Source organism: Papaver somniferum, chromosome 8 (genome assembly GCF_003573695.1).
Source record: "Papaver somniferum cultivar HN1 chromosome 8, ASM357369v1, whole genome shotgun sequence".
Taxonomy (NCBI): Eukaryota; Viridiplantae; Streptophyta; class Magnoliopsida; order Ranunculales; family Papaveraceae; genus Papaver; species Papaver somniferum.
The window spans coordinates 175127491-175143412 of record NC_039365.1 but is presented as its reverse complement, the minus strand read 5'-3'; the positions used below and the strand labels follow the sequence as shown (position 1 = coordinate 175143412).

Here is a 15922-nt window from a genome sequence, read left to right as displayed (position 1 = left end):
CCCATTAAGAAAATGGAGACTTGGGGACTAAAACCCAAGTCCAATAGAGTATATCCATGAAATAGCAAGGATAAGGAGGGACTAATAAGAAACTAGGGGTTATATTAAGGAGAGTCAGCAACAATAGTAAATAAGAGGGTTCTAGTAACCTGTGGCATGATGTCATGAGAAAAAAGATTTTGGTTAAAGTCTATAAAAGGAGAAACATTGCACAATGGAAAGGGGCGCTCTCTCTATCTCTCTATTGTTTTGTGGAATTGGGGGTGTTGTGGGTAGCACTAGGCTCCTAACATTATATCTATTTTCACCCACAAATATGTATATCCTAGGTCATTGAAAACTAATCAAACTAGGGGTGAGCAACGGACGGACAGATGCGGATTACGGGTCATCCTTGTCCAATTCGTCAAAGTTTTGGATTTGGAAAATCCAACCATGTCCGACACAATCACTTGCGGATTTGATATCTGCGGATCAGCGGGTGATACGGGCAGGATGCGAATTAATCGTGGATTTACTCCGAGAAAAGAAAAGACATTCCCATAAGCATGGTTATACCACTGGATCTACCAGAAAAAGCTCGAGCATAAGGAACAAACAAACGGTCGTAGACTATAATAAAGAAAACGATGGATAAACTAATGAAGATTTGAAGTGAAGCCGCTGGTATTGGCAATGCACCTATTAATCTTCCATGGTGTTTCCTTACTTAGTGAAGAATCTTGAGGACTGAGCATACACAACTGCATATATTAAACATGTAAACCAGATCGGAACCAAACGTAGCAATCCTTTTGCTCCTTAACTTGGATAACACTGCATGAGATTCCTGGTTTTATTGTGCTAACAAGATCATTTGACATAATCAGCGCTTTGGTAGATGTCGAAACTTCATAATACAATGATTAACAACCAAATCGCCCATAGATTTCTGTTTACCTCCAAAAAGAAATAGTTGATTACACACTAATCTTACTTGAATTGATGAGCATTAAAACAATTATATAGAAACAGTGAAAAATGCATTGAAACCTACGGTGCGGGTGAATCCGCGGATTTCAAAATCCAACCGCAACTAAACCGCTAAAAGTAGGGATTCGAGAATTCCACCCGTGTCCGGCCCATAAATCTTGCGGATTAGGCTTCATCCGTAATTTTGCGGACGGGTACGGGTGAAATCTGCGGTTTCGGACTTTTTGCTCACCCCTGATCCCTAACAATATCAAACCCAGTGGTTGTTGCATTTAGATACTTCTAAAGCCCAGTGGGCCAAAAAAATGTTCTCTGGTGATTAAGTAACCGTTAAAAGTGATATTATCTGTCTGTAGTTACAGAGCTCTCAGAAATTAGCAGAAAAAATAGTGAAGAAGATCTCTCTCTCTCTCTCTTTCTCATCTCTTCCTGTAAAAAGAAGAGATGAAAGAAGAAGAAATACTAACCCTAAATCCTACTTCATCTTCATCTTCTTTGCCCTCTTTGGAGATACCTTCAGAAGATGCTTGGGTTAATACATCTCAAAGATTACTTCCTCAGTGGCAGCAGCACTCTGTCACTACTTCTTCCTCTCAGGTGCCTCCCCTTTTCCCTTTTTCTCTTGAATTTATAGGTTATTTGGTTACTAGATTATATTAATTGTATAAATCACTATTGAATTTTCTAGGGTTTTTAAGGTTTTTCATCAATTTGTTGTTGACAGCCACCGATACCGATTTCGATATCTAGAGTGAATCAAGTGGATGCGGCAAGATTAGATATCGAGATATCGGGGATGTTGAAAGAACAATTAGTTAAGGTTTTCAATTTGATAAAGGTATTATTTCTATTTGATTTAGTATGTGGTTTTCATTTTTTATGGGTTTGGTTGATTTTGATTGATATGGTATTTACTACTGTTATGTATCTGTTTTGATTGGGATTAGCCAGGGTTCTTATTTCAGTATGAACCAGAGCTTGATGCTTTTCTCGAGTTTCTCATTTGGAGATTTTCGATATGGGTGGATAAACCTACTCCTGGAAATGCTTTAATGAATTTGAGGTATAGAGATGAAAGTGCCACCACCATGACAGGGAAAGAAGGTAAGAATTTCCGCATACTTGCTGAATGTTTATGTGTTAGCGGTGAAATTTTGATTAGTTTAGTATCACATATCTATTGAATTTCTTACATGAGTAATCCTAGGATGAACTTAGATCAAGTCCTAATTCATGTGGGGAGACTTTTCTTTTCCTGGGAGTTGGATGAGCTATATCCCCACATCAGTTGCCTCTCGGTTGGTACCATCTTAGTTGTCCAGACTATTTCGCCCTAGTCTTTTCCTTCTTTCTTTTATCTACTTAAATTTTAGATGTTTATTCGCATCAGCGTTTATGTCAAATTGGAGTTTTATGAAATGTGCCGCTCATTGTTATGTTTCCCTGTTATCTATTCAGTAAGAACGGGGCTTGAAGGACCTGGACTCACCATGTCTAAGAAGATATGGTACTGTCTTGCTACTGTAGGCGGTCAGTATTTTTGGGCCCGCTTGCAGTCCTTCTCTGCCTTCCGTAGGTGGGGCGACTCTGAGCAGGTAATGCCTCCTTCTCCTTCTAGTTCATGTATATATGTTGTGAAATTTAGGAAGTAAAAACTGATTTGTCTTTTCTTATCCTCAGAGGTCACTGGCGCATCGAACGTGGGGGATGGTACGTCATTTAGAGGGATTTTATAGAGCTGCCTCCTTCATCAACCTTCTGATATTTCTTTACAAAGGATGGTAATTTTCTGAGCAAAGACTACTACTCATATGTTGAATGCTTAGGATACTGTCCATACAATAGAATTGCATGCTTTCTTGTGGAGTCCACGAGCATAGACTGTCAATTTTTCGTTTTTACCTTTTCAAACTGTTGGCCATACATGCTGAAATATTCCTTTGATACAAGAAGTGTCACATATAAAACATGAAGTGCAACTTAGGACTGAAAGGGTTATACCTGAAATCATGTATGATGTTGTCTCCAAATGAGGATGCTTACAGTTGGTCACTTTATTTGGATAATGTCAATCTACTGAGATGATGTCATTTTGGTATCTTCTGTGAGATGCTCGACTTTCTCTCTAAAGGCTCTCTCTTCATTTGGGCAAGTTGATGTTCTAGAATATAGCAGATATCTTTAACTTTTAGATTAAAGTGCCGTCTAATCAATATCCAGTTAATCTGAACTTATCTGCTTGACCAATACTTCCTCAGCTGCGGTTTATCTCTTGTTGATCATGTTGTGTAACTTTTTCGTCGTTGCAGGTACAGGAGTCTTATCGAGAGAGCTCTGAAAGCAAGGCTTGTATATGGGAGCCCTAACATGAACCGTGCTGTTAGCTTTGAGTACATGAATCGCCAGTTAGTGTGGAACGAATTCTCGGTAAACCTGTCATTCTCATCCATGATTTTGATGTTTTGACCTTTATGGACTAAAATACACATGTAGTTCCGTTGTTAGATTTTTTTTTCTCATTCATAATAAAGAGGTTAATTTGAGAGATTTGAACCATGCCTCGTTCACCATCAATTTGAACTTATAAGTGCAAAAGCTCTAATTTCTGTGTAAAATGATAGAAATTTACTGTAAATTTAATCCTTAGAGAAATTATTCTTGTTCTGGAGCTGGAACTTATTGGTAATACATGCATGCAGGAGATGCTGTTATTAGTTCTTCCACTTCTTAACTCATCATCAATCAGAAAAATTCTTCTTCCATTCTCCAAGGATAAATCTTCTGGTTCTGAGGATGTAACTGCTTGCCCCATTTGCCAAGCAAATCCAACTACTCCATTCCTTGCCCTCCCTTGTGAACACAGGTATGTCCTTAATTATTTTCCTGCTAGCGGTTCTATGAGTAATCAACTGATGGCCTCGTGAAAAAGTTACTAATAGCTCCTACATGCATGTGTGTGACAATTCACACATAACTAAGCCTAGGTCTTTTTATGGATACATGAGACCCTAAAATACGCCCTAGCAGAAGCCGCAATGGTAATTAACTGTGTAACCGGAAGTACCTCTAAATTTCAGAAACTGCTTTACTAGATCTTCTGGATCCTGGATTCATTTGTTGTATTGATCCGTGGATTGGACATCTCATTTAACTGGACTGAGATGATCTGATAATCTGCTTTACGTTGCCTATTAAAAACAATTTTGTAGGAAGATGGTGATGGACCATATTGTCATTTGGCAGTAAATCAATGGGTTTCAGTAAGTCCTGGGAAAGCTGGATTGTTTTCTTTTTGGTTGTGTAATGAATGGAAGAACTATTGAATGGCTGTTTTGTCTCTCTCTATGTGCTTAAAATGCTTATATGGCAATATTTTCATTACTTTAGTTTGTCACTTGGTTCTTATTACCAGTGACTCAGGTTTTACTGAGATTACTAATCTCAATAGGTGACTAGTTACAAGTTTCCATAAGCTAGTTATAAAACTCTAGAATTATATCATGTTGCTCAATGCAAGTCAGTTTCTCTACCTCTGTTGTCACCGTAAACTCATTATTTTGTCTCTTTGCTATCAGGTATTGTTACTACTGCTTAAGGACACGATGTGCTGCTACCCCATCATTCAGGTGTTCTCGATGCAATGAACCGGTTGTTGCAATTCAACGACATGGAGGACCAACAAAAAGCACAGCTCCCAGTAGTTGATTTTACTTCTTCAAAGATAATAAGATTAAAACGAGGTGGGATTTCCTTTCTCATTATCTGCACTATTTATTCACCCTCCAGTGGGATTTCTTCTTCCTTAGTGGCTATTCTTTTCTTGAATTTATTTCCCAAACTTCCCTCTCCTCAACTCAACATTCTCACAAAGGCTGAAGTCTGATAGGCAAAAAGAAAAAAAAAAAGAAAAAAAAAAGAAGTGTTACCTGTTCAATAAAACGGGAGCTTGTGTTTCTAGTAGTTTGGGGAGTCTGTCGTATTTGCTCTTTCACTCTACATCATCAGAAGTTGTCGATCCTCCTTGAGCACCTGAAGTACTTGGTTGCTACTAACGTAAAGCTGACAACCCTTCTTCTGGGTTAATTTTTAGTTTAGTATATCATGTTCTGTGTTACAGATGTGTGTATTTAATAATGTCAGTAGATTACTTGCAATACGGGGTCAAGAAATTCCTCGTTGTAGTCTTTAATTCTCGTATATGTAGAATCCACCCTGCTGTTTGTGTAGTATTTGCAAGACATGCTATTCTTTGGGGTGTTAAGATTACTCGAATTCTTAATGCAAATCATGGGTCAGAATTTGTATATGATATTACCATGGTGGCTGCTAGTATATATTGCTTGAACGGTGAGTATGGAACTGGCATTCTGTTGTTTGTTTCTCAGTACCAAACCCAGTAAACTGGTGTTAGATAATGGACTTGCAGTTTAAGTTGCACTCCTGGGAATATCTTGTTTGTCAAAAGATAAGATTCTCAAGGAATCACTAACTCATTTGTTCATGAAGGTGTTTGCTGTAAAACCGTTGACTCCACAAAAATATATCATCAGTGAAGGAGGAGGTAAGAGCTTAGTTCCGGGTGTCTTGAATCTTTCAGTGTTAGTTTGGACTTTGGATATTTCACTGGTAATTCAGACTCTGCTATAAATAATAATAAATCTCTCCTTGCCAAAAGAAAAGAAGAAAAACCTTCCTTCACACCTTGAAAGGAAATGACTTTATGCGTCCTTAGAGCAAACGCCGTTGTGCATTTTTGCATGTATACAAGTACAACTTAATTGGGCTTGATAAAAATAGGATTATATGCAGAAGTAGGCCTGGTCTGGACCCTCACTTTCATTTCTAGGCCATTTTTTTCATTTCTTGCAAAACTAGGCAAGTTAAACGGATTCCATCCACTTTAACCATCTCGGTCAATTTATCGCGTTGACTTGTCAATATCTCGCCAAAATATCATATAGGGAGATCTCATACATGTGGTAAGATTACTGAAATATCCTTCACACGTGTGTGTCAGTCACGTGTTCGATCTCATTCATTCTTCTTCTTCTTATCTTCTTCTTCTTTGTTTTCTTCTCCTTCCGTTTTCTTTCTTCTGCTCATTAGTGAAGAGAGGATTTGGAATTAAATTAGGGTTTCACTGAAAAGATTTGTAGGAAGAAATTGATGATGGTTCTGAAATTGATTGAACATGGGAATTCGAGAAAAAGGGTTTGATAGATATTGAGAAGCAAAGTAGATTAAGGTTCAGTTTGTGAAGAAAGTATTGATGGTGTTTGGCAGTGATGGTTTCGATAATCGAAGACTAGGGTTGAATTCGAACTGAAATTGGGTTCTTGGTGCTGGTTGTGAATGATTCTGCTGGTGTTGATTGTTCGAATTGGAGATGGATTGACAGAATATGAATTTAGGGTTTGGATTGAGAAGCTGAGCAGTAAACGAAGAACTGGGTACTGTTGATTTGGTGGATACCGTTGGGATTGAATGGAAGAAATTGAAGTTCTGTGTGTGTGATTCAATGTCAGGTCAATCGAAGAAGGAGAAGATACTGTTAATGTGGATTAAGAGGAATCTGATGCTGCTACTCATTGCAGTGTGACATGAACTGAAGTGTAGAGATTTGCAGGTGGTGATTTCAGTTGAGGTTAATGGTTTGGTTGCAACTGCAGTTGAGTGCCAGATGGTTTGTTGGTGGTATATGAATTGCGAGAAAGGTGTCACTGTTGTTGGAAATGAGCTGAGATGCTGGTGATGGATGATGTGGTGGTCATGTGTTGAGTTGCAATGAAGCTGAGAAAAGAGCATTTGGGTTGTTGTTCTCCAAGGATTGGTGGTGCTGATGTTGCCAAGGGTGAACTCAGAGAAGGTTTAGGTGATGCCTGAGGTTGCAGTTGAGATAGGAGATGCAGGGATTTGAGTTTGGCAACAAGGGGATAGTGTTGGTTGGCCTGGAGAGGAGCAGAAAAGTAGAATTGGAGCAGTAAGGTGTTGTGTTTGGTACACAAGAATGTGGTTGATATTTTTGGTGTTGTGATTTGCTCAAAAGAAGATGGGTTTGCAGTGCTCTTGAGGTGTTGATGCTTATGGTAGTCGATTGAGCTGGTGGATTTGAAGATATGGTGGTGGCAGTCCTGGTGGTTATCAAGTTACTCAAGGGAGGTGAATTTGTGACAGTGCGTTAAGATGTCTGGAGTTGCAGTGCAAGTGTATGCTGAGCTTAATTAGAACCTGAGAACAAGATGGAAGAAGTGAAGTGTAGGCAGTTGGAGTTGCTGCTACAGAAGGTTGTGTATGAACTGTTGCAAGTGGATGGAGCTAAGTAGATGCATTAAAGAGAAGGATGGAGTTGTTATAAAGTATTGGTTGTGGCAGTGATGGTTGAAACTGTTACAAGAGGAGTTGTGCTTGCAATCTGGTGGTGCTCAAGTGGATTGATAGTGGCTCGAGGTGAAGCTGAGTGCTTGGTGTGGTGTTGGCTGCCCTAGTGGTACAAGAAGAAGATGTCTGAGCTACGGCTGAAGTTGCGGGTGCATATACAGTTGGAGTTAACTGGCACTGATGAATGGATTTGTGAATGCTTGTACTGCCTAGGAATGTGATAAAATTGCAGTGCAACTGAGGATTACAAGATCAGCAGGTGGAATAAGAGATGAAGCTACAAAATGGCAGTGGTAGCTGCAAGATAGAAGAAATGTTGAGAAGTATGGGTTCAAGAAGCTACTGCAATGAAAAGAAGGGATTAGTGGTGTTGTTGTGAATGAGGTCAGGTTGCAAAGAATGTGTGCAGTGTTATGAAATGGAGGTGTTGAACAGAAAACGCAGTGGCTGCAAGAATGAGTGTGGCGATGTTTAATGTGGTAGTACAGATGAAGCTGATTCAGGTGGAATGAAGGGTGCAGCACTGGTTAGGCCTTGGCCTAACTTAGCTGACAAGCTCTCTGACTCAACCTGACTTGGCTGATTTAACTCACTGATATAACATTAAATCAGTGATACAAAGGACTTTTAGGTCTTTTTAGTTACACCTAACGGTGCTAACTTTCCATCCATCACTTTTGGTCAAAACTTGCCTAGTCTAGCAATAAATAAAAAAAGTGGCCTAGAAATGAAAAGCACCAAAAAAATGGGCCTATTTTTGTAAAAATCCCATAAAAATATCTCGGCCCATTCCTTTTATGTCCATACTTGCTGATGTTTACCAAGAAAGAATGATTTTTCTGGGGACCATGCTTTTTCCGAGGGGACCATGATTTGATTAGGCTAACTTCCCTATATTTATAAGGGGTGTCCTAAAGTTAAGAAAATAATAATTTACCCTTTATCCTAATATAAATTATAACTAACTTTATAACCACCAAGACCTAGTCATATATATCTAATCTAAATAAATCATTAACCAAAATCAAAAACAAAAAGTGAGAGATAGGAGAGGTAGCAGAAATTATTAGTTTTGAAGAAAAAAAACAATTCTTGTATTCTTCTTCCCTTTTTCCGTGACGTTCCTCGTTTGATTGAAAAACTCATCACTTTTAGTTTGTATTGAAAAAATTGAATAAAAATCGTCAAAATAGGGTTAAATAGAAACTATTGTGAAAACTCACGGTGACAGCAAAGCAAATGCTTTAGTAGCAACGATTGCTCATTCCCTGCATAAAAATCACAACTTATGTTCTCATGATGATAAAGAGGATTCTTCATCAACTCAGAATAGTAATTGTGTTATTTTTGCTGCAGAATATACGGTAGCTACAACACAGAAGACAAAGTGGTTGTGTGTATCCCAGTTTGGCAGAAATCAATTGTTGAAGAGGTTTTTAAGTTGGACAAAGAAGGTACATGGGAAATGATTACTCTACCTCCAGGAAGGCGCGCAGTAGGTTCTAAATGGGTTTACAAGATCAAAACTACATCTGATGTTTCTGTTGAATGCTAAAATGCTCGTGTTGTCTCAAAAGGATTCACTCCAGAATATGGAATTGATTATGAAGAAACTTTTGCTCCAATGGTAAAAATGACATATATGTTCGTGCACTTATTGCGGGAGACTCTTTCAAGAAATGGAAGTTATCTCAAATAGATGTGTAAAATGGTTTTCTCAATGGAGATCTTGCTGAAGAAGTATATATAGTTTCCCTTACCGGTGTACCTCACAAACCTGGTGAAGTTTGAAAACTTCGTAAATCATTATACAAACTAAAAGAAGCATCTCGTTCATAGTTTGAAATTTTTCGCACTACTATCACTTCTCTTGGTTTTCAGTCAAGTGCTTACGATTTAACATTATTCATTCGCACATGTTCTGCATGTCGAATATTATTGTTTCATTATGTTCATAATGTAATAATTCAGTTGAAAGAACGGTTAGACCGACAGTTTGAGATAAAATACTTATGCCAGTTGCGATAATTTTTGAGTATTGAGGTTGCCTCGTCTCCAAGATGTTATCTTCTTTCTCAACCTCAGTTTGTTAGTGATTTTCTTCATAAATTAAGCTCATATTTCTAATACAAATTCCGACAGTATTCTTTTAGATGACCCCAGGTTGTATAGAACAATTGTTGGAAGCTTGGTTTATCTCACCATTACTCGACCCGATATTGCATATGCAGTTCATATTGTTAGTTGGTTTGTCTCTTCACCTATTACTATGCATTGGGCAGCTGTTATGCGTATTTTGAGATATCTTCGAGGTTTTTGATGTAGGGTGGGCTGGTGACCCCGGTGATCGCAAGTCTACTACTGGTTATTGTATCTTTCTTTGGTGATTCCCTTATCTCATACGATGATCAACAAGCAATCGACTCATGCTAGATCATCATCTGAAGCTGAATATCGGGCAATGACATATACCACTGGAAAATTATTTGTCTTCGCTACAAAATAAAAGGTTACTAAGAAAATTTGGGTCACAATTTTTTTTTAGATCATAGTGACAATTTGGGTTATAATGAGACGGACTTTATGTGACATGGTTTATGCATGCCACTAGGAAAAATCTTTGGATGCTTAACAAAGTTCAGATTCAATAAGATATGTTATCACAATAGCGGGGTTAGAGAGAATTTTGGCCTCGATGGTATATTTTAGGTTACATTAGCAAATTTTAGATTATCGGGAAGATTTGAGATAACGAGAAGGCATTATTTTGGGTGAGGGGTAAATTTTGGGTATATCTGGAGTACACGTGGAACAATCAGAACAGATGTATGTAAGATAAAAATGTGCTCCCAGTGGCTCTCGAGATACCTAAAAGAGCAAGATTCATACTTCAATCACTTTATCTCACCACGAGGAGAGACTAAATCAACGACCGTGATCTGTGATATTGTCACACCTTCAAATGCCTCTTGCAAATTTCTGCGACAGTATAACCCAGCAACACAGTGGTTTCATGAATCAAGCTTCACCCACCTGCACTTCAGCCTTATATGTTTGCACCAATATAAAAAACCAATTCTTCAGTTCTACAACGGAAGTCTTTAGCCTTCTTTCACTTCTCTTAACTTCTCAAATACTTATCATAAAGCACCCAAACATTGCCATACATTGCCAACAACAATCAGCCAACCAAGAACACTTTAAACATGACACAATCAAGTAATTTTATTACATCAAAGGGAATAAATACAAAATTTCCCACTTAGGTACTTACACAGACTTGTTCCTCTTGAACCAAGCCTTAGCCTTACAAAAACTCTCTCAATTTTAGTCTCACACTCTCCTATGTAACCCTGCCGAATTTCCCATGCATTGTCACTATTTATACAACATCTTTAATATCCAAAAACCGTGCACAATTGCTGCACATGCATGGGACAACCATCTTTCCCGTGGAGCAGTTCCATAACCGCCTATAACTGCGCCAACCTGACCAGTTTCTCTTTAAACTGACGCCATCAAACAACACATATTCTCTAGCAGTTATGAACACTTTCCCACACTTATAAACTTGATTTATAACCATTCTACCTTGTCTCACATCTTTGGCATGCCTGTGAAGTCAATAACCAATTCCTAACCGTCACTTAAGACATATTGCAGAACTGTTGCGCTTTACTGAATCTTGTCCTTCGTATTGCACAACTGTTGTGCTTTACTAAACTTAGCCTTCATATGCACAACTATTGAGCTAAAATTATCTTGGCTACGTCCTTGGCTCATTCTGGTTATATACGCGCCATATGGTTCACTTAGCCAATTTGCTCGACAATAGAAATGCCACTCATGCATTACTAGCTTGTTTGCATTACTAAATATTTGTCCAGCATTGAACCATAGGCCAACTCTTGGCATATTCTTACTTCTTGAATCATCCTTGAGTTTGGGAAAACTCAATTCCATGGATATGCGCCTTAATGCCAACATCGCATGTTGCATCTGTCAACTTTGGCCTTGCCTTGCCTTTCCCTCAGTGAAGCTTCATTGTGTCGGACAATAAGCTTCATTAATTATCCAAATTTCATTACACTGTAGCGCTACCTTTGCGAGTCACTGGCCCTGTAGGGTCTTTCTACCTCAACACTTGGCAGTCTACGCAGTGTTGCGCCACTCTTGCGCGAAACTGACTTGGCCGGCAATGCTGTAACGCGCAATTATTGTGCGTCATTTTCCTGACCGGTTATAAACCTCTCATACCTAATCCGCTCAATGCCCACGTTGAATCCAACCCAGTATAAACACCATATTTGTCTTAACTTCGCAACATGCATTTTCAGAACCTCTTCTGAAACTTTGTAATCTTTGCTAGCTTTCGCAATATGCCCTTAGAAAACTTTTCATTCTTTAGCATCAGCATCACTTAGCTTTACGGCCTCTCTATTGCTAGCTTTACTTGCCTGATCATGGCGTTGTGCACTACGCTTCAACTACTACTCAAATCATGCATCAATACTCAAATGCAAACTTGAAATTCTTCTTAGCCAATTCCTCTAAGTTAGGCCCGAATTTCACTTGAATCATTTACCCCTAAGTATACTCACATAATGATTCTTCTTAAACTTATCACTACGATCATTTCCATATCCTTTCGCCTCCCGACTTTTCCTTTTGTGTATAACTCAACATGACAAGAACTTATAAACGACTTGGCCTTCGTTTTCAATCAATTTTGCTGGAACTGGCCTTGGAATCTTGTCCTCCATTCCCTCCATTAAGCACGTCGCAAAGTGCATAAGGATTTCCTTTGCATAAGACACCCAAATTCTACACTTAATGCCTCACCAAATTCTGATCATGCAAAAGTCATTCAAGAACTCTTTTCGTTGAATATTTCCACCAAACATAAAATCTCTATACTTATGCTATCTTGCATACCCGAATCTGAAACTTGCGAGTTTGATTTGCCTAACTCTCTAAAGTAAAACTAATGATTTGCACAGTCCATCTACGCAATTGTGACTAACTATTTTTGGATATAACATAGCTAACCTTTTAGTTTTCCATGCGCCATTCCTTCAAAGCCAATATGTATCCAATTATTCCTTTGAACTGCATTGCTTGTTGCCTGGAAAGCGTGTTCCTTTATATTGTCCATGAGTTCTACCCAACTCATGCTCGATGATGGAATGATTTCTTTCTTGTTGTATTTCTTACACTGTCGCTTCCCATCCACCATCGTGCCATATCACAATTCCGAAACATCAATATCACTTTTCGCATCAACTAGGACCCTTGTCTTGTGCTTTGCTTATTAGCCTTCGCCTTGTATCATGGCTAAGTATGTGATTGCAGCACTTCCCCATGAATTAGATTTACATCGTAAATAAATATGCAAGACTTTATAAACGAAAACACCTTCATTCATTACTTCTCTTACATAGTCATACCGTGTACCATTACATGATTGATCCATCGATCATTTGGGAAAGCTAAAACTTCATTAACCAAAAAAATTGCTTACACCAAAGCAAAGTCTATACAAACTTGAAGACTCAAATAAAAGTCTGTAGAACTCAAACTCTAGACGCAGAGTTTGCAATAACCTACAACTAAAGCTACATAAAACAAGCCCAGAAACACTCTTTTTTCTGCCCAAAGTGTTGCCAATAGAGACATCAACACTCCTTCTTGTTTTAGCTTAGTTTCTGCCTTTGTCGAAGTGAGCGACAATTTCACTTCGAGGCCTCTTCCTCGAACTTTCACTTCGTCTTTCATGGGTCTTTCTATAATGACTCCCATAGTCATCCCCAACTGATGCATTAAGTTGCGCCTTTAGTGGAAAGATTCTATAAAAATGCAAACCTTTGCAAATGAAACATCCCATATACTTCCGGGCTGAAGGGAATAGTTCATCTTTCTTGGATCATGCTTGCGCTTACTGCCTACAAATTTTTTATTTCCTTTGGCCCTACCTTCAAATCTTTTCACATTATTAGTTGTTGTGCAACTGGTAAGCTCCCTTACCGCTTGAATAGCCCTCTGGATACTATGAATTTTGCGCTTCTGGAGTTCAACAATGATTAAAGAATTCGCGCTAGACAGAAATTAGAACATCTGATCTTATTCACTCATGCCACGCACTTTTTGCACCAATGCAAAGTGATGTAGTTTTTAAATGGTAGTAAAGTTCGTTCAACTCGGATTGTGTGGACTCGATTTTAGACTCAAATTAAAATAGAAAACTTAAAAAGAAATTGTTATCAAGATTATAAAAAGCACTGAGACTCAGGATTCCACCAATCTCCAATTTTTATGTGATTTAATCTAGTCAATAATTATGCACTCTTTACGTTTGAAGTGATTCTAATATTCTCCTAGACAAGTAGATTCTCAAAACAATAGCTGTAAATCGAAAGCATGGACCATCAAAAGACTTAACCTAAGCATGACCCATCAATTGAGAACACAACCACTTAATCAGAATCATAAATTCAATTTCAGTTCAGTGCAAATAATCATAAAAGAATTACAAAAATTAAATTAAATAGAATTTACCACATAATAATTGGAAAAATGGCTTCCTCCGTCGCCTCAGCAATGGGGTTTAGCTCCTCATATTAAGCACTTGCTCAAAATATTTGTTTATGGTTCAAAAGTTGATTAAAAGATGAAAAACTATAACTCTGAATGTTTGCAACGGTGTATTGGAGTCGCAAAACGAATGACTGACTGTGACAAAGAAGTTACTGTAGCAGCATTACAAATTTGAGACGTTGTTCTTATTTGCAACGGATGTTCTTCAGCAGCAGCAGCAGAAATACGGGGTTCCTGCAACTTGATCAATTCGCCTCTGTAGTGTTACAAACTCCTCTGCGACTGCTCCAATAACTTCATTTTTTTCCCTGGGACTTAAACACACCTTTTATGCTACTCAGAAACCTAAAAATAGTGATTAATTCTCTCTTTTTCTTTTCGTGCAAGCCACGGCAATAATCTCTTCTGCCGACTTCCTTAATCGTTTCTGAGACTTCCAAACCATCCTAAACTCTTCCTTACATAGAATACTACCTTAGGAAACAATATCACATGTTTAGTCTCCCTGGAATTTCTAAAATAATTCCACAAAGTTTCCGTGCAAAACTCAAACTCTGTTTCCTTTTTCCGGCTTATCCAGCCCAATTCGATTGATTCCAGCGCACATACCAAGCCTGTTATGCTCAATCACGTCCAGCCCAACAAATTTCAGCGATTGAATCTCTCTAAAACACCTTCGAAATCCAACCCAAAGTTTGGTTCTTTGCTGGATATTTTTCCCGCCAAAATTTCATTCGAATTTGAGAAGAAAGTGACCTCCCCCTATCCTGTGCTGGTCTCCCTTTAGCAAACGCCTGGAAATGGGTCACCCCTTAGTAATTAGGTTACCCCTTATCCAAAGTGAGAGTCCGTATAGTAATTTTCTCCCACGAGCGCAAAAATCACTTTTTTAGCCAATTTCGCCGCAAAAGCTTATTTCTCCAAAAATACCTACAGGGACATAAAAATCCATAATAAATATAAAATCGAGCACTAATAATATATACAATTGAGATTATATAAGACACAAAAATGTGCCTATCAAATACCCCCAAACTTATTATTTGCTAGTCTTCGAGCAAATCAAATAGAAAATAAAATCCTAACTCACTGATGCATGCATCGTCGATTGCATTTAGCGTATGCAATAAGCCTTTAAACCCCTAGGTGGCCCTAGTGGCCGAGTTATAGTCTCGGGAGGGCTTACAAGAGATATACCCACAAAACCTGTACTCCAGACCCTAACTATCTACGCAGAACCTTGGAAGGCACTAAAGAATCTCCTTGGTTGGCATACTTATGGACTACAGGAGGAAGTACCTTGATGCGAAATTCCAATTGATGTACACGAGTTTGCACTCAAGCATACTAAAATTCATATAAAGTGACAGAGCTCTACTCAGATAGTTGCACTATGGACATCAATATCCGGAGTCAAAAACTAATCACATGGATAGATCAAGAAGATGGATATAGAAAAACATAGATGGTTTTGATGTTTACTAAGTGAACGGCGTTTCCCATATCTGTCTGAAGGCCTCCGCCAAAATGAACCTATCCTAATGTATTGAGATACTAGTCTGACTAATATCAACACATTGGCATATACACGGGAACTAGTGATCGATAATCCTAATTTTAGTTCGACACATCTGGCATATACAAGGGAACCAGTGGTCGACTTTATTCACTGAATTTTTTTTTTTTTTTTTTTTTTTTTTCTTTTATTCTTTTTTTTTTGATCCGTTTGGTCTAATTGGTCTGGTCTTTTTTTTTTTTTCTTTGTAACTCAATCACTCTAATTCACCCTAGCATTGGTAACAACTTGAATCGTGGGCCCCACCTATCACTTAGAGAAACATGGTTTAAAAACAAATAAAATAAAAATAGAAGTGAAAAGGACTCAACGAGATATGGTGAAACTATCATGTTATTTCTAACACCTGAGCTCTGTGCTTTTATGAATAGACTCTTCTAGATGTTTCCATCTAATCAGATT

General features: G+C 38.2%; 1 protein-coding gene across 1 annotated transcript; it reads left to right on the top strand.

The window, feature by feature from the left end:
* Positions 1-1338: 1338 nt before the first annotated feature.
* Positions 1339-5333, top strand: LOC113304029 (peroxisome biogenesis protein 2-like). Its single transcript, XM_026553132.1, has 8 exons — positions 1339-1569; positions 1697-1810; positions 1920-2076; positions 2431-2567; positions 2653-2753; positions 3282-3399; positions 3672-3835; positions 4548-5333. Exons 1-8 carry the CDS (start codon positions 1417-1419, stop codon positions 4675-4677), a joined length of 1074 nt encoding a protein of 357 aa, XP_026408917.1. The 5' UTR covers positions 1339-1416; the 3' UTR covers positions 4678-5333.
* Positions 5334-15922: the final 10589 nt, after the last annotated feature.